We start from the raw sequence: 19532 nt of genomic DNA, 5'->3' as shown, positions 1-19532 counted from the left end.
CCAGTCATAACGAAAGTAGGTCAAGAGAAGGTGTGTGTATCAGCAGAGCATTAAAAAACTATGTATGCATTCAGTGGTGTGTACACCAAACAGTTACTAAGATCTACTTTAGATAAAAGACTTGGTTTTTGCTGTTTCCAAGGGGGCTATTTCCAATATCAACTTCTTTTTTGCTAGTTCTTGGGTGGGAGTAAGGATACCTTTGGCTGGCCCAAGTATCTGGGCTGGGAATGGGACAATGTGCATGAGAGGTTTCTGTTTCCTAAGTAGGATGTTGAGGATTTGAAATAAAAACATTCTCAACTTTGCAGTTTTCCTTTTGAGAGACAGCTTCCCTGTGATTCTGGTCTCCTGGTTATGTGCCCAGTAGTTGCTTTAGCCTCCTTTATATAATTAGAACAAGTCCATGTTGAATTTCTCTCAACTATGGGAGTGCAGTCTTGGGATTCCAGACAGTTCCTTAAGGTATATTTAGTCTACAAAGAAATATTAAGCTGTTCCTAGTTTCCTGTTGGGCCTGTTCACAAATTCAGCTTAGTGGTTGAGCATTCCCTGCATCAAGTATTTGTGTTAACACATTTTCTCTTTTTTAAGAAAACAGCCATTGAACACAATGTCATACATCAGAAGTGAGAGATTGCATGTTGCTAATTTCTTATTTGAGAATGTGCAAGCTTTTACTCTTCGCAGAGCTCTTATTCAGGCAGAACAATAAATCCTGCAGAGGATTTCTGAAGTGATGTCATAGCTGTCAAGTTCTCCCCCTTTTTAAGGGAAATTCCCTTATGCTGAATAGGCTTCCTCGCGAGAAAAGGGAAAACTTGACAGCTATGGGTGATGTCCAGGTGTACAATTTTAGGTTACTCTCTTGAATGAAACCCTTAACCCTGGCCCAAAGTAATATGTAAGTATGCTCTAACATGTAAGCTCGAAGGTTCTTGGTAACCGCCCAAGCACATCTACAGTTTGTTAAGTGATCAATAGCTTTCTATTTTCAGCAGCGTCAGTTACTGTAAACAACAGATATTCCTTGAGGTTGTGTGTAGGCTTGTACTGTAATGACAAACACAGAGCTCATCAGCCCCTCACTTTGTCTACCAGCCAGATTAATCTGAGATGCTGAGATACTGTGGAACCTTGTCCCCTATGCTGTGAACTGCATTTTCACAGAGCTTTTTGGATGACCTGACTTGCTTTGGATATATTGCCCTAGCAACATTGCTACCGATTAGAGATGTGTTTCCCTCCATATAACTTGATAGCAGTTTCAAGGGTCGATTGTTATAGATCACTAGTGTCATTCAGCCCGTTAGGTAAACGGGCGCTAGAAAAGTGCGGGCACTCTGCACACGCTCAGAGGCGTTGCTGCCCGACAACCGACAATGAGTTTCGGAGCGAGCCCTGCTCCTGCCGCTGGGAAAAGGGGGTAGGGAGGCGAGACAAAGGGAAGGGGGCTGAGGGGAAGCCGTGAGCCCCGCTCGTCGTGGAGGCATTTCCCCAGCCGGCCTCCAAAGGGGGCGGAATGAGGCCTGAGGAAGGTTTCCGAGCTGCGAGGGGCGGCCGGAGCTGCCAGGAGGTGGGAGGAGGGGGTCGCACCATTGTCCCGCCCAGAGGGGGTCGCGCTCCTGCTGCTGCCAGAACATGTGGTGGAACAATGCAACTTGAGAAGCATTGAGAAGAAGCCTACTCAGGTCAGTGCAATAGTGTCTGCAATGCTGCAGCATAAATAGCATCTTTACTTTCTCAAAGCAGCTCTGCTTGCCTCCCCCACCACCACCTACTTGCACATTGGGAAATATTTTCTGTGTCTAAAATACATGTAAATTCATTTACTCTGCAATCTCCTGATCTGTATTGGTTTCTGAAGCAAGGGACTGTTGGTAAACTGACACTCATAACGGATCTGGTTGAAACTCAAGCCTGTTCTGAAACTTTTATTGTCCCCATTTACTGTGAGTGGAGGGATGGAAGAGAAGCAGTGTACTGATATGTTGTGTCCATTTACTAAAATCAAGGTATTGCCCCAAGTTTGAAATCTGCAGAACACATTTTTAAAAAGACATTCCCAGTATCTCCCTGAAGGACACGACAGGGACATGTTGTTCCAGAAAGCAGAGAGATAGTTTGACCATATATAAATGCTGTTAATGGCATTTTACATTTTGTGAATTCTGTCCTCCCATAAGTCTCCCAGGCACAGAGTAGGCTTGTGGCAGATCTGGCTTACCCAGTGGAAGATCAACAAATTTGTCCCTTCCCTCAGTCCCCGCCCTCTCTCTCTCATTCTCCAGGGGAGGCTGGGCTGCGGGAGGGGCAGGAGCGAGTAGAAAGCGCAAAAGCCTTTCCATGTCCACCCTCAAGAATATTAAAGGACTGGTGGACACCTAGAGTGCTCCTCAGTACTTTTTTAAAAAGGTTTGTCCTACAGAATTTCAGAGGCGACTCTGCCTCAATGTTAGTTATTGAAAAAGTGGTATACTGTTTTTAAATGTTTGTTTAACCATTGCGTGTCCCCAACCTGTAAGGATCCTGGATTTTTTTTGGGGGGGGGGTGCTTCACTTCCTGGAGCGTTCCTCTTTCCCCCTCTCCTATTGTGGAGGAAAAAAGAAAAGTAAACACCCTCGGGGAGGGAGGGAGAGGGAGAGGAAAGGAAAATGAAGGCATCCCGTTCTATATCTTTGTTTTACAGCAATAAATGGTCGGACATGAAAACACGCACACACAAAAATCCAAGCAGGCACAGCAGCGGATGATGTTAGAGCCGAGATCTGCCTCCTGCCTGGACTTTAATTCGTGGATTTCCCTTAGAGGCCACCTGCTTCATGCAGGATCGGGCTTCAGCGGAGGCTGGGGCTGCCTAAGCCCAGGGGAGCCGGGGTTTCAAAGGCATTTCCTCCTCTGAGCGGCGCTACGGTTTCCTTGCTTCTCAACTCCCCCCAATAACACATCTTCCTTTGCCCCCCCCCCACTCCGCTCCATGTCCCAACGGCTGTCCGGCCGGGAACGGCAGTTGGCGGCCGCAGGGGAATGGGAGGCAGAGGTGGGGGGGGGAGAGAGAGAGAGAGAGCGTGTGCGTCCTGTCTCTCCGTCCAATCCCTGTGTGCCTGGGGGACATGCGCAGTGACCCAGGGACACACGGGACAGCTTGGACGCAGGGACAACTTGGACTTTATTATATAGGATAACACAGCTTCTTTGTGTAATATCACAACGCTCTGCTTTAAAATATCTAATGCAACTTCCAATTTTGTTGTTTTGGGAATATCTATAGATTGAAAAGACCAGTCTGAAATATATCTGTGTAGATTAAGTACATGCCATGCAGAAGGTTAACAAATTTTGTAAATTACCAGTGGCGTGTATTTTCATTTATACCTCTTAAATGGGAGGACCCTCACCCAAGTTGTTCTCAATTAAAAAGTGCTGTTTTTGTATCAGATCTAAATAGTAATAAAAGCCACTTCAAAATGCAAACTTTTCTGTTTACTGGATTTGCACAGGTAAATTCATTTTTTAAAAAATAAATAAATTGATAATCAGAAGTTAAAGGCTTGTATTTGCTTAGGTTACAACCCATCTATTCCTTGGGTAAAAACCACTAAGATAAACCAAGAGTAAATAAAATAATTGATTTCAGTAACTACCATATTTTGTGCTAGAAGAACATATGAATACAGTGGACTAAAGTTGCTTCTGGGGCCCCTCTGGGATTAGGGGCCCTGAAGTTTAAGCTTCATTAGTTTCATAGTAGATCTGCCCCTTCCTAGTCGTCCTCTTTCTTGACCTTCCAGTGAATGTCAATGACAGCTACTGTTTGTATTGGAACTTGATTCTCTACAGATAGATTGTTTGTATAGGAAATTGATTCACTACATCTTAATATTGTGTGTGTGTGTTCCCCTCGGGATGGATTTGTTGTTTTGATGTGTACTGAATGATATAGTCATAGCGTTTGCACCCAGCATGGCTTAGCAAATGGCTGATGTCCTGTTACCAATATCACAAATGATTGGAAATCTAGAATTATAACTCTGAATTCAGAAACAGAAATGTAGTTGAATCATACATATCTCACAGCCAGCAGGATCCTAAGTCTGAGTTATAGCTGTATGCATGGTCCTTAATCGTCTTAATTCATAGCAAATTACAGGCCCTATAGTGACAAATCACGCAATGTGACAAATGGGAGCATGAATTGTCAGATTTTGGTTCAGATAAGAGTAATCACCTACTCATTGTTGAGAAACTCTGAAGTGAGCTGTGATTTGTCATATTACTCCCTGCTAAGAGGGGTTAAACAACACCTTCTTTGATTCTATGTATGCCTTCATTTTTTTCTCTACCTGGTTTTTCAATTTAGGAAGCCACAGAAAATAGTGTGACTTTTCAAATATATACTGTTTACCAAAGATTAAAATACAGCATGAGTCTGCTGGATACTAAAAGTTGACTTTTATTTCCTGTTTTATCCAGCTTTGATCTATTATGAATCAAGCTGAGAGGTATTTGCTGTCCATTCACTTGCTCAAATGAGAGGTAGGGGAACAAATCTGTATACCAAGTTGAAACATTAATGACCCTTTTTAATGGAAACTGTTGAAAGAACACAGCTTTTGTGTTGTGAGGTCATGTGTCCTCAATTTCATTTTAATCTTTTGCAGTTCATGTGCAATGCTGTACTCTTGCAGCAATGAAAGAAGCTCTTAGAAAGGATAATGAGGGTTCAGTTTTTTGCTATAGAAATTGAACTAGAGAGGACATTAATCATGGATCGATGTGTAAAAGTGGTTATTGTAAGAACTTAGCGTGCGGCTTTCTTCTTTCTCAGGATGCATCCCTAAGTGTGTAATACTGTTCATAATAGTTTTAGTGTCTTTTTTTATATCTAGAACATCTGGGTTGATGGTCAAGCATTGATTCCTCCCACCCACCTTTGATGTGGTTTTCAGACACTCACGACTCATTTTTCTCTTAAATTAAATGTCTCTTGTGGGTGTCTTATATCTTGTGTCTCACACTGAATTGAAGGTGTCAGGGAGTTGTTGCAGCTACTCCTGAGTAAAGACACTCCAGTTCATTGTGTCTTTAAAGGTTTTATTGTGCATGCTATTTACAGTGCAGAGATAGCAGAAAACATGACCGCCTAGTCACTCTCAGAACCCGGCAATGGCGCCCGTCAGCTTCGGGGCCAGCATAATAACCTGGGCACCCCGAAACGCCACCCCTTTGTCCTGCGTTTGGGCGTGTGCCTCATTTCGGGCGCTGGAAGGAGCGGTGTCCCTTCTTCCCCTTGCTGGCTGGGACAGTGCCTGGGCTTCGACGCCTCCCTGAGCCGTCCCTCCTCCCCTAGATGGTCAGAGTGGTGCAGGGGCTCTGATACGTCGCTGAGCCCTTCTTCCACCGTCTGTTCCCCAGAGTGTTGCCAGGGCTCTGATGCCTCGCTGAGCCTTCCCCCTTCCATTCCACTTTCCCCTGACCCGCTGCTAGCGCTGTTGCTAGGCGAAGTGCTGGTCAGGATGATGGGGGGAGGCTCCCTATAGGGAGTCCCCCTGACAGAAGGGAATTAAGCCCCTTGGTTCTCTTGCTTTTTAGGTCAAGAATATAGTCTACTAGCGTTGTCCTCCATCAAATCCTCACATTTGCCTCTTCTTGTTTTGAGGATTTGAGGTCTGGCAGAAGTCTTACATCTGTTTCTATGACTACCTTTATTCAGGTTGGATTTTCAGGAATGGTACTGCATACAGCACAGTTGTATTTATTACTAGGGGAGATTTGTCCTCCTGCTTTCTTCTCATCAACATCCCCACTTCCTCATGTTAACCCCCTAGAGCTTCACTTTCCCACCCACCACATGCAACTACTAGTCCCCCCTTTTATCTTACCAACCCACTAAAGTCACTAAATTAAATAAGGTTATGTTCAACTTGTTGTTGAAGACATCACACGGTACCAAGAGTGGAATGTATTGTGTGAAGGTACTGTGGAATATTTAATGGCTCTGCATCCTTTATCTCTCTCTCATGAGCCAAATGAAGAATGGAAGAGGCAGAAGTTTGAGTACAGCAAGAAAGGAGGGACACTGACATATTCATTTCTCCTAATGCACCCTTGAACCCCATCTACCTACATCCACCCCATCCCAATTCCTTCCTCCTCCCCAGCTTTATTCTCCCCAGTCTCCAGAGCCATAACCATAGCTGTCAGGTTCTCCCTTTTTTTTAAGGGAAATTCCCTTATGCTGAATAGGCTTCCTTGCGAGAAAAGGGAAAACTTGACAGCTATGCATAAAACTCTCTCACACACACATTTACTTTCCTCACTACCTTTCATATTCCTCCTCATTCCTCTAATTGCCATCTTTACCCCTGTCCAATGCCACCTGCTTCTTTACCAATTCCTCCTTTCTCTTCCCCTGTGTCACCAAAGGACTAAACCTGTTACACACAGAGAAATCCTTCTTCCCCCCACCAAGGCCTTCTCTTAACTCTTCCAAGTCGTTTATTGCAGACACGAGTCCCCACCTTTTTCTTCCTGACCTTCCTTTTGCTGCCCCTGCCTTAATAATGTTGGAAAATAGCCAATGAAAACAGCAGAGTGACAGACTAGTGCAAATATAGTATAGGGAGAAAAGGGTAAAGTGGTGGCAGGCAAGATTTGCAACTGATTTTCTTGTTTTTCACTTGCTGCTTACCAGCAAATCAAAATAATTTCATCTGTAGAAAAAGAGCACCACATATTGTTCAGTATCACAGAGTGTGTCTTGAAACTCAGATTGCATCCCATGCCAGTTCTCTGCTATATGCTTTATTGTATGAATTTTTGAAACTCGTGTTACCTCTTCTATCCAGATCTCTGTACATACCAGCTGCTGCATGATTTCTGCTAATGATTTCTATATGGCCAAGAAATATCTAGTGAGATATATGTCAGTTAGGGCTTCTGCAAACATTTGGCTCTGTTTTCAGAGTATCTCCTAATACTTGAAGATTTTTATTTTGCCATGAACTGACAATGGAGAACAATCATTCTAAACCACAGGATCAGTGAAACAGGCTTGTTTGGGTACACATAAAAGGAAAATTACAATCCATAATTTGAGGAGACTGCAAGTATTTTAGCCTGCTTGGTCAAAAGGGAATCCTATTCAATATCGGGGTGGGGGGGATGTAAACGTGTTGTGGCTACTTTCTGTGGCTATTTCTGCTTTTAATGCAAAAAATATTGTGCATATGTTGTCCTGTTGCATAGGCCTTTCTTGTTCTTGTTAACTTGCCGTGCAGGCTTTGGAAAGCTTTTGCTGTTCTTAATTCCATAGTTGCATTTGCCTTTCAATATCTCTTCTCCATGTTATAAACCCCAAACTGAATCCCAACATTTCAGTGAGAAGCATTCTGAGTTTGTTTTTATTTGGGGCAGGGGTTTGGGGTTTTGTGGGGGTAACATTTGACATGTGGGAATTTATAACAAAATATTCTCTTAGTGAAAAACTCTGAGTCATAGAACTTTTCTCTAAAATCCACAGAGATTCACTGTTCAAACCATTCATTTTTCTACATGTCTTACTCCAAGTCCAGAGCACAACATTATGGGAATTGTGTGGCTGCTGCCAAATACAGCAGCCGCTTGCCTTCACCTCCTCAAAATAAGTGGTATCTTCACACTTTGGATTTGAAAGAAGACCCAGTGGCTTTAGTTTAGATATTATTTTTCTGAAGGGAAGCTTTTAATGGAGTGTTTACAACTTTGAGCTCCATAGCAGCAGAACTTACTGTGTGTGAGAGAGACAGGCAGGACAGAACAGGGCTTCCATATTTATAGCATGTCCAGTCTCAGATTTCAGTTTCATTTTGTTTTTAATTTACCAACTGCAAGGTGACAGATACCACAAGGTTTGAAATCTACACATTTGATATTTTATTGTTCAATGGAGTCTGTGTGACAATTGACTGAGTTGGTGTGAAGACACCAAATGTTCACAAATTGTCCAAATGTTCATGTAACAAGCTGTCAAGATGTTTGCAATCCAGTAAGGGAAAGTTCTCACTTTTGACAGGCTTAAAACATCAACACAGGACCCAGGTGCAACAATGGCCATATGCGATAGAATAAAAATTGTCAAGAAGTCCCAGGAATAGCTAAGACAGTCAGTCAATGTAACTCCCTCTAGATGTTGCAGAACTACAGCTCCCATCGTTCCTGTTTATTGATCAGACTGGCCAGTGCTGATGCAAAAGTAGTCCAACAACATAAGTTCCCCATCTTGGTTTACAGTCTCTCCCCCAATCCAACCTGGTTTCATTTATTGGCTCCCTCCTCTTTGGTCTTTACCTGCTTCCTTTGGTTTCTTGTTCTGGATTGCAACATTGATGTTACACTGATAAGCCACTGTGTATCTTTCTTATTGCTATATTTACCTGAATATCGAATCATTATCTCAGATTTAATATGCAGAATCAGTATGTATTGTGTTTTCCTCAAATGATTCGTTTTCTCTTTTAATAGGTAACAATTTTTTACAAACTTGAGCATTATTCTTAAATCGCCCCCTCCGCTCTCTCTCTCTCACACACACACTCTCTCACACACACAAACACAATATTCATGCTGATTCTTCTAAATCTCTTATTTAGGCATTTGTTAAAGACCTTGTATTGACTACTATGATGTTTTATTCACGGCTGGCCTTGGCCTCACCTCTCAACTTAGTCTACTGTCTTAATTCTTCCACTCATTTATTTTTTCTTCATGCTTTAATCAGGTTACACCCTTGAAAACGTCTCATTTACTTTTTAAAAACAAATTTCATATTTTCAATTAAAGCAATGAACACTAATCCAAATGTAAAACACACATTTGGTTTCCACTTCCCTTCTCATTCCCCATGGGTCATTTCAATATTTTCTTTTCCATTACATATTCTAATTTTTCTCCCCATATTTTCACTTTCTCAGTTTTATATACCATTAATTGTTACTGCTGAATTTACTCTATTACTGTTAACTTTTCAATGTGTTTACAATAATTTTCCAGATAGTCTAATAGGCTACATAAGAGATGTTATAGTTTGAACTGATGTGGATTTTGGAGATGTTCTATGGCCCAGAGTCAGCAATATCAGGGATTTTGGATACAGTTGTTGTTGGTGTTTTTAATCTGACAAACCTAGAGGGTTCTTTATTCTCTTTTGATATTTATCATAAGTATACTTCATGCATATTCATCAGTGAATAAATATACCTGAAGCAGTCACTACAATCACGGGAATTTGTCTGCCTTAACCTCCTCCTATTGGCTTTGTCAAGACACCTTGTCATTCAATTGGCTCACATTTCTGCATTAATTGTAGATTTTTCCTAATGATCCAGAGAGAAAAATAGAACCCTTAAGTCATAAAGACATCCTGTCTCATTCTGAAAGGAGATCCCTCTGCTTAATTAACTTCATAAATTAGCTGTAGCTATAGCACCACCACTTTACCACCAAATGGAGGTAATATAATCTCTCTGATCCTTTCTGCCATTGTAATGGATCCCAACCATCAATTAACATGCCCTTGAGCCTTTCCATTTGGCAGCATTATGGTTGTGAGGAAGCTGATGTGCAGACAGAGTTGTCAAAGGAGTGCTAAGCTGTGAAATTATCAATAGCCTAAGAATTCTAGCAGGTTGCTTGTCTTTTTTTCTGGTTATGCTCTATTTTTTTCACCCATGTTCTCATATTTAGAATCCCCCCTGATCCAACTGAAGCCTTTGAAGATGTGCCTACTTCAAGCCAAACATCTGTGGAAGGTGGCAGCGTTGACAAGTGATGTTGATCAACTGCTTTTGAAGTGGACTGACTGGGAGTTATACTGTGTCCATGAGAGTACCATACCCAGAAAACACACACACAAATTAGCACACTTTACATTTTGAAGAATCGTTTATTTTATTTTTCTACATTTTATCCCCCTTCATCTCAAAAGTAGATGGAAGAGGCAGCATTTTTATTATAAATACATGCTCTGCATCCAGTGAGTTGATTTCAAGTTGATGATGGGGTGGGGGTGCAAGGGCAATCAAAAGGTGAAATAGCATCTCTCTTATCAGTGATTTTGTTTGCTTCCCAGTTACCTATCCACATTTGTTATATACACCTTGATAGACTTTGTGGTTTGGTTGGCTGTTAATATCTTTTAAGGATCTAATTACTAAACTTGTTCATTATATTGCTAGGTAGACCTACATTTTTGCCTCCTTTTCTTTTTCCAAGCATTGACTGTTGTAATTTTGAGTGAAGGAGTCAAGAATATGGGAAAGAAGATACAAACATTTATCAGTTGCACAGCTAACACTCAGGAAGATGGGCTCTTGGCTAAGGTGTAGGCATACAGAAGCACCAGTAACATAGAACTGGTGCACTGAGTGCCAGAACTAAAGGAAGAGGCCAGGAGGAGAGATAATATGAAGACTAATGTGTAGTCCTGTTTTTTATTCTCCCTTCCAAAACATGATCTGGTTTACAGAAAAAAAACTCCACTGAAAATCCTGGAACAATCACTGGTAAACCACTCTGACAGAAGGTTATGCCAATCTTGTTTTCAAGGTGTCCGCACATTGCTGGGGTATTAATGTTGGCTTCTGCCCAGCACATGAAAGCAGCTAGTTAAGATTACTGTGGCCATAATTCTCCAGGCACTTACTCTTGAGTGCTTCCATTTATTTTCATGAAACCTTTCACAACTTTTGTAACTACAAAGACAACTATGGGCAGCAAAGTAGCTGTTTTTAGGGTTGGGTTGTTGTTTTCTTAACATTTTTCTAGTTTAACAATACAGTTATGCACATTGATGATTGTGGGTTGTATCCCAATGTTAGTCATACTCTGAGTTCATCCATTAATGGACAGGACTAACTTGGGCCCATTTATTTAAGTGCGTCTGTTCTGAGTAGAACTTAGTTGGATACAGCATGGTATGTATGTTCATTGAATGCATTGTTAAAATAATTAAAAATTTGGAAGGGCTCACAGCTCAGGGATAGACCAGATGCTTTGCATGCAGAAGACCCCAGGTTCAATTTCAGTTAAGAGAATCTTGAAGAACAATCTTGGAAAATATCATCGTCTAAAACATTGAAGAGCTATTGGAGCAGACAGTAATGGATTGCCCTGAATATTTGATTACAACAGAAGGCTGAGATAGAAATCTGCTTAAATAAATGGATGGACCAACAGTGAAGCTTGCCATGAGACACCTTCTTTTGTTCACATGTGGTATATTGAGCAAAGTCACCTTGCCATTCAGTTCCTTCTTAATGATACTGGTATTTATTAGGTGGTGGCTTTGTGCGGTGTGAGAAACTCAGGTTTTGTTGTTGTGTGTCCCCCCCCCACTCTACCCACAGGTTGTTCTCAGGGGTTAGGGAAGCCTCTGGAGAAGTATGAAGTATGGTGTGAACAGCTACAATGTGTGTGTAGGGCGTGTTGTTGCTGAATAATGCCAGATCCCACAGAAACAGGTGCTTTCTGCTGGTGAGGCCACCACTGGATACAACCCTTAATCTTTTCTTCAGTGGGGATTTTTTTCCTGCTGCATTTTTAATGATTTTCTATATTAATGTTATATTCTTTTATTTCTGTGAGCCACCCAGATAACAGATGTTATTAAGCAGATTATACAAATCTAGTAAGTATAATACCTGAATCATAGGAGGATATCTCACCAAATAAAGTTATGCCACTGCTTCAAAGGACCCTGTAGGAGCTATCCTTATTAATCAGTTTTTAAACATCCCCTTTTTGCTTTTTTTGTTCTTGATGAGAGTATAGAACAGCACTCTCTCCAGGAAGTAATCAACCTTGACACTTTGCATTTTGTACGTACAGACATATTTTGCCATCTTTTTCCTTTGTAGAAAATGTACACTTGTGTGTATATGATAGTAAAGAACCCTCCTCTCTAGTCACAGCGTAGGCTTAGAAATCAATAGCAATGTAGCCTTTGAAACCCCTCCATCTCTGACTATGGATCTGTATATGCCCCCATGATGGTGCAGAAAACTTACAAAATATATCCTCCATAAAATAAGTTATCTTTAGGAACTGTGAAAGTTCTTAATAAGCAGCATACTTGAATTTGTGTTCCACAGAGGCTGTGTTTCCTCACAAACATTTAGGACAGCATTTTGTGCTTTTTAGCAATTATGACCCTGGCAAGTTAGTAATGTAGCTTCTTCTGGCTCAGCATGAATGCACAGAATACTTTGCCAGTTTTTCATTGTCTTAATAGCTGTTGCTGTGGGAGATGCTCTTGCTGCTTTCATTTCCCAGTTGGTGTCAGAAGGGCACCCTGAGAATGGGGAGGGCAATTTGGTTTGATTCAGAGGAAAAAAGCTACCCAAGAACGAGACTGCCTTCCTCTTCTGTCTCTGATAAGGAGCACAGGACTTTCCTGTGTAACAGAAGTACGGTAGAAATCACCTGTGACGCTACGTTTGTTATCTCTGTTCACTTCATTTCATTATGTTATTTACTGTTTATGTTGCACTCTATTAAAATAATAACTGAAGTGGCTTATAATAATAAAATAACACATGAAAATGAAAAAATAAGACATTATTAACAAAATATTCATAAGGGACAACATAACTAAAACTTGAAAATAGCAGGTTACTGATTAAAAGCTAGCCTATATTTTTATATTAAAAAGTTTTTACTATCCGTCAAAGACAGATTTGCCTGCAGAGTGCAACTGGGCAGCCTAAATCCTGAAAGATTTAGGTTATTCTGAATGTGTTCTTAACATTTAGGCCAAAAGCAGGCCCTCCTCCTTAAGTATAGATCAGTCCTGTTCCACCATCACATTTGAGGCTTTCAATAATAATAATAATAATAATAATAATAATAATAATAATATATTATTTATACCCTGCCCATCTGGCTGAGTTTCCCCAGCCACTCTGGGCGGCTTCCAACAGAACAGAAGATTAAAATGCAATACAGTAATCTATTAAACATTAAACGCTTCCCTAAACAGGGCGGCCTTCAGATGTCTTCTAAAAGTCTGGTAGTTGTTTTTCTCTTTGACATCTGGTGGGAGGGCGTTCCACAGGGCGGGTGCCACTACCGAGAAGTATTATTATTATTATTATTATTATTATTATTATTATTATTCTACTGCCCTTCATCAGAAGATCTCAGGACAGTTCACAAGATAGAAATACATGCTTCCCTGTTGCATGTTAATTCCAAACACCAGCAGTTTTGCTTTACTATTTTGCCATTGACTTGTACAGCTGTGGGTTACTTGTGTTACCATCTGTACTTTCTGTATTTCCTTTCCTTCTCACCTCACTGTTTACAGTCCCCATCACTATATGTATATATATACACACCTGTAACTCAGGGTAGCACTTCATACATCTGATGAAATGGATTTCTATAGTTTGTGAAAGCCTATCCTCTAATAAATGTGTTAGTCTTTAAGGTGCCATATGAAAATTTTGTTGTTTTTTGCTACAACAGACTAACATGGCTTTATTCCTCTGGAAATCATCTCTGATTTGTTTGCTTGGGAACCATAGGCTGTGATGTACATGAGCCTGTTCTAAAGCCGTGGGATATTTTGGGCTGCTGACTCATCGTATTCCCTCTTCACAGTGTTTGCCATTTGTGAGAGATTAATGTCCTAACTCAACAAATCTAATTTTAGCTGGGGTTTTTTTGTTTCCTGCTTTTGGCATCTTTGTGTCAAAAGTAATCTTTCATATCTGTCTTCCCACTCTGCTTCACATAAGAAGTATCTCCTGCAACAACAGATAGGAAAGTGAGACTGGACTCCATATGCTGTATATTCCTTTTTCTTTCTTTCTTTTTATGTAGGTAAAGTAAAACTATACACCATTGTCTAAATGTAAGCAATGTGCTTTTGTCACTTCCATGGTTGGGAGAATATTTATTCCAAATAAACAGTGTTTAATAAAAATATATCCTAAAGCCATGCTTAACTGGTCAGTTTCCTTTCGCATAATAGGATACAAAACGGATGGTATAAATATAGCATTGCATTGTTAAGTTTAAGAAGGAGAAATAATATATCACACTAAATTATAGTCATGTAACCAAAATTTCCAAGTCATGTTACAACTTTTTAAAAACCCCCCCCCCCATTTTTGGAAGTTGGAAGTTGAAAAAATCAACACTTCCTGCTATCATGTTTATCAAGACAGCTCAGAGGGCAGTACTTTATATCTATAGCTATAGCTATCTATATCTATATATCAACACATTTAGTTTGATAAGATGGCTAAGCAGCAGTTCACCAGATTGTATATTGCAAATTTATAATCCATATTAGCCTGCCAAATGGTAAGGAGAATTTTACCACATAAGCACCCCTGCTCAGGAATTAAAGGGAAAAAAGGACTGGTCCCATTTCCCTCACAATACATAGCCACCTTACCAAGCACATCCACTGTCCTAAATTGCCTCTCAATCAGTTCCCACCTATAGCCACCCATTCTTGTAAAACTACACACAGTACACAATAAATTTACCAGTCTAGACTTTCATATAATTAAGTATCTAATTAACTTTAGAAGGTAGTGCTTTGCTTTAAAAATTGTGAAATGTATAGTTCTGTTGTTCCAAATGCATCTGTCACATGTTGTCTCATAAATCCTGTACAGCACATGCGTACCATAGTATTGTCCACCAGATAAGATCATACTGTTTGCCAAAACTTCAAACTGTCAACTTTAATAGGACGCCTACGAGATCCCAGACTAAACCTCTGTAAGTGGACTAGCATAGAGAGGGAGTTCCTGGCAAGCAAGAGCTTCTCCAGTCACTGAAGTGCTGGAACAGCTCCATGTGCATAACTCTTGTCCTACTTTACAGGGCTCTGTATAAGGATGACTGATATAATATATGTGAAAATCCAAGGAAAATGTGCTATAAATTTATGTTTTTATCCTTGTTCCTGACCAGTTTGCTTGGTTAAATAATCACAGAGAGAACTTCATTCATTCTGCTTCTTAAAATCAGATTGTCTACCTTACATGAGTACAGGTTTCTCTCTAGTATTCTCTGGATCAAGGTGGTAATGAGAAACAGCTGAAAAGCCTCACTTGCTCCCCATAATCCTTAGCATGGTTAGGTTTATACACTAAGCTTGGGAGTTCCCTACTAGCCTTATCTGCCCTTTGAGCTAATAATATAGGTTAAGACTCTAAACTGGACCAGCAAGTATTTTTTCCCCTCCAGGACATTTTAGAGCCAACAAATTTGTCACTTTAACTTGTCTTGCAACTGTTGTCAGGAGGAGGCCGCCTGTCTTCAAAGGCTCCTTTCCCAGTAATGTACCCATTTCTGCCTTTGTGGCAGCCCCTCCCTGTTGTTGTTGCTCTATGTTGTGTAGGCCTCAGTGCAACTAGCCCCCTCCCGCAATATCCTTCCTGTCCAAGGAACAGAGAAACATACCAGTAGATACTTCAGCTTATAAATGAAATTAAGGTAGAAGCAGAAAGGCCATTGCGTTCTCATTTGATAAAGGGGATGTGCACTTGAGTGGAAATGTTATGTTCTTTCCATTAGAGGGCAGAAATAGGCTTCTATAGCTATGTGTGCATGCCTTACGTGCTCTCTACCTTTGGTATCTTATGGGAAAGGATGGTGTGGCCCATAGGATACACTGAGATTAAAACAACTATGCAGTTACTCATGTCCAGGCACTGCACAGAATGTGCAGGTCTCTTATTTACTTTGGACTTTTAAAAGTGCCGATGTGTTCAGTGCTAAGTTCAAGTAAGCCAATGGCTATTGGAGGGTGTGTGCGTATGTGTGTCTTTTTAAAACAATTTAAAAAAATCAGAATCTTATCACCAAATTTTAATATGACATCTATTTCCCCCCATAATGTCTTTTTTTTGGTAAGATAATAGCCAAAGGAAATATTCTTTACAGAAACACCCCTGAAGTGTATTTCTCTGACTTTGATTCCGGTGACAATTCAAATGCACTAACGTAGGGTTGTTTTTTAATGGAAGAGCTTTGTACTCATACCAGATGCTGGAGAAGTGAACCATTTGGATTAGGGCTATTTGCCGTCACATCTTGCTTGTTGTGGCTTCCCTGGAGGCGTCTGGTTGAGCCACTGTGGGGAAAACAGGATGTTGTGCTACATGGGCCTTTTGTCTGATCCAGCAGGGTTCTAAGTAAAAAGATTATTCCTGAACATAATGAGAATTTCCACTCTCAAAGGGTTCTGTTTGCATATTCACTCAATATGCTTCAACACTGTCACAGTTAATCTAATTTGACTTTGGTCAGTCACTGTCCCAGAAAACACAGTTATCTCGTGTATGTATATATATATACACGGTATATGTTCTCTACTTCTCATAAATTGCACAATCAGGTTTGTGTCATACACACACACACACACACACACACACACCTAAAAGCAATTAAGTACTATATTTTAAAAACTGCACCTGTGATCCAAACCTACCCTAGTAAACGTGCTGACTTTCATTTCTCTTGGAATATGAAATTAGCAAAGTATTCAGGCGAATGGGGTCACAGATGCATTGGTACATTGGTACACATGAAAAAGGAAAGGAGTAGAATACGGGACAATAGCCAGGAATCACCCAGACCAGTCACAGCAAGCCCTTGTGCTTTTTCAGTGACAATGTCGAAGCACAAACAGTGACACAAAACCAGAGGCATGCAGTGCAGACTTGCACACTCTTTGTCAGTTCCACATCAGCGGCAGATCAAAGCTGAGGTAGACATAGTCATAATCTGAAAAAGTTAACTTGCACATGAATTCCTGAGGACTTGTTTACACATCATGTTTCTACAGGATTACGTGTACTTCTAGGAAGCACACACATAGGTTGGTTCATTCTTCAAAGTAAAGAGGTTGCAGACTTTGCATTTTTAAGTGATGTTGTTTATTCTTATTCACTGATGAGAATGTGCCTTAGTATTGCAAGAAAATGAACTTATCAGTGCAGTGAATCTGTGACTCATAACTTCCCCAAAGTGTATGTACCCACCTGTTTTCTTTTGGTGGGATCAAGGACACAGTTCCTCCCACAAGCTATTTGGGTGCTGGTGTTCTAGCCAAGGGTGGTCCACTCCACCTAACTATAATGCAGATGAGGATGCCCATGCTACAATCATCCTACAGCTCATGGAGACTATGGAACATTGCTGGCATGGCATTCATTCTCTCACACTTTGGCGTCATTTTTTCACATTATAGCACTTCTTTTTTTTTTAATGGTCGGGGCAACATATATTAAAAAGCACTTGTTATTTCTGCCTTCTGCAAAAGACTCAATTCCTTCCCTGAGTTATCTGGCATCATGTGCAGAGGACTTGCTGTAGGAGAGGGTTCTTCATCTCCAGAAACTTGTATAGCTTTGTGTGTCCTCTGCAGCCACACACACCCTCCTGACCTTCTCTCAAACACTCTATGTACGTGAGAGAACTCGGGGGAGAGGATCTTGTTTCATTTCCCTTTTGTAGGAAGCAGAAGCAGTGTGATTCTCATGCATTGATCTGCTAATCATAAAACCAGTAGCCCTGTGTTCTCTGCAGTTTACAAATAACGGGCGCCCTGGCAAGAGGATTTGTGAAACCCTGTCCTTGTAGTTAAGCAGCTCAATACACAACGTGAAGCATGGGCCAACTTGCTATGTAGATGTGTCTCTAACCTGCTGCTAATTACACATCACAAAGCAAAGGATCCTGGACAGGAGTCAATGTCTCATTATGTTGGAGGGAATTGTTATTTTCCCCCCACTATGCTCACTTCTCATAAATATACACTGCTACAGTTGTACAGTCATACCTTGGTTTAAGTACGCCTCGGTTTGAGTATTTTCAGTTTAAGTACTCCACGGACCTGTCTGGAACGGATTAATCCACTTTCCATTACTTTCAATGGGAAAGTTCGCTTCAGGTTAAGTACACTTCAGGTTAAGTACAGACTTCCGGAACCAATTACACTCATACCTCGGGTTAAGTACGCTTCAGGTTGAGTACTCCGCGGACCCGTCTGGAACAGATTAATCCACTTTCCATTACTTTCAATTGGAAAGTTTGCTTCAGGTTAAGTTCACTTCAGGGTAAGTACGCTTCAGGTTAAGTACAGACTTCCGGAACCAATTGTGTTTGTAAACCGAGGTACCACTGTATACTGTTCTGTGAGTTAACAGTTTAGAAATAAGTGAGCTCTACTTGGTTTTAACTAAGACTGAGCTTAAATGTCCTCATCTTCAAAGCCTTATCTGTAGGCCACAAAGACTCCCCATCCCATAAACCACAGTTATATTTAGATATAATTTCTATACTGATTTATATTTTTGGGAATATCTCTATGCAGACTGCAGCAGATCTTAAGGCATCATAAACACAGCATTATAAAATATCGAAACATTGCAGATGAAAATCAAATTTGCAAAATTCAGTCAAGATCCACATTTAAAGCGGTATAATTAGCAAAGAAACAATATCCTCTTGAACATAATTCTAGTTACAGGTAGGTAGCCGTGTTGGTCTGAGTCGAAGCAAAATCAAAAAAATTCCTTCAGTAGCACCTTAAAGACCAACTAAGTTTTTATTTTGGTATGAGCTTTCGTGTGCATGCACACTTCGTCAGATACACTGAAACAGAATCCACCAGACCCTTATGTATATTCAGAGGGTGGGGGTGATGGGAATGGGTGACATATTGCTAAGTCTTTCTGGCTGTGGTTAACTTATTTGTTCAAACCGGGAAAATACTTTTTTTAAAAAAAGGTGTCAGAGCAGCAGTTTATTGGGACTGTGAAGACTTTCTGTAAGAAACAAAAGACGTAGACATTTGGGGAAATATTTTTGTCACCCCTTCACATTAAGTGTTTGTGAAAATTCAGTGCAGTGTTCATCCCCCCACTACCTTTTGTCTACATTATATTTGTATAAAACAAATATTAAGGCTGCCTAGAATAAACCCAGACAGTTGCAGCCAAAAAAACAACAACAAAACTCAACAACTGACCTCCATTAAAAACTGTTCTAATCTGGTCAAGAATGTTGTCTTTGTGCCAAATTATGATGTTGATTCTTATGATGGGGATATTTTCCCACAAGAAAATTGGAATGAAGCCACCAGCTCCTTATACACGACCCACTGTGGGTTTTCTTGTCTTGTCTTGTCTTTTTTTTTTTTTTTTTGGACTCCAATGTAGGACACATGAATCTGATGTAATATTGGAAACAATGGCAACACATTGGCTTCCAGTTCTTAAGAAATGCAAGCAAAATGATGCCCAGGCAGTTGGGAGTGAAGCAATGCCATTACTTACATTGCAAGTATTTTGTAGAAAACTATGGACAAAATTCTGGCTTCATTTCATAGAATCATAGAATCATAGAGTTGGAAGAGACCACAAGGGCCATCCAGTCCAACCACCTGCCTAGCAGGAAACACCATCAAAGCATTCTTGACATATGGCTGTCAAGCCTCCGCTAAGAGCATTTGAAGCTCTTGGGAAAT

At 40.5% G+C, this 19532-nt stretch overlaps 1 protein-coding gene across 4 annotated transcripts in view; it reads left to right on the top strand.

The window, feature by feature from the left end:
- Nucleotides 1-19532, top strand: part of ARHGAP26 (Rho GTPase activating protein 26) — a 212389-nt gene that overhangs the window by 173655 nt on the left and 19202 nt on the right. Inside the window, exon 21 of one of the 4 annotated variants that reach the window (XM_088663140.1) lies at nt 9725-11219. The exons of the other annotated variants lie outside the window; for them this stretch is intronic. Coding sequence (XP_088519266.1) covers nt 9725-9809 — 85 coding nt within the window. The 3' untranslated portion in view covers nt 9810-11219. Of the gene's footprint in view, nt 1-9724; nt 11220-19532 lie in introns of those variants that run through there. 4 annotated transcript variants of the gene reach the window in all.

The sequence above is a fragment of the Zootoca vivipara genome, chromosome 2, assembly GCF_965207765.1.
Source record: "Zootoca vivipara chromosome 2, rZooViv2.hap1.1, whole genome shotgun sequence".
In the NCBI taxonomy this organism is placed as follows: Eukaryota; Metazoa; Chordata; class Lepidosauria; order Squamata; family Lacertidae; genus Zootoca; species Zootoca vivipara.
Note: the sequence above shows the minus strand (reverse complement) of the source record. Positions and strands in the feature narration are given on the sequence as shown.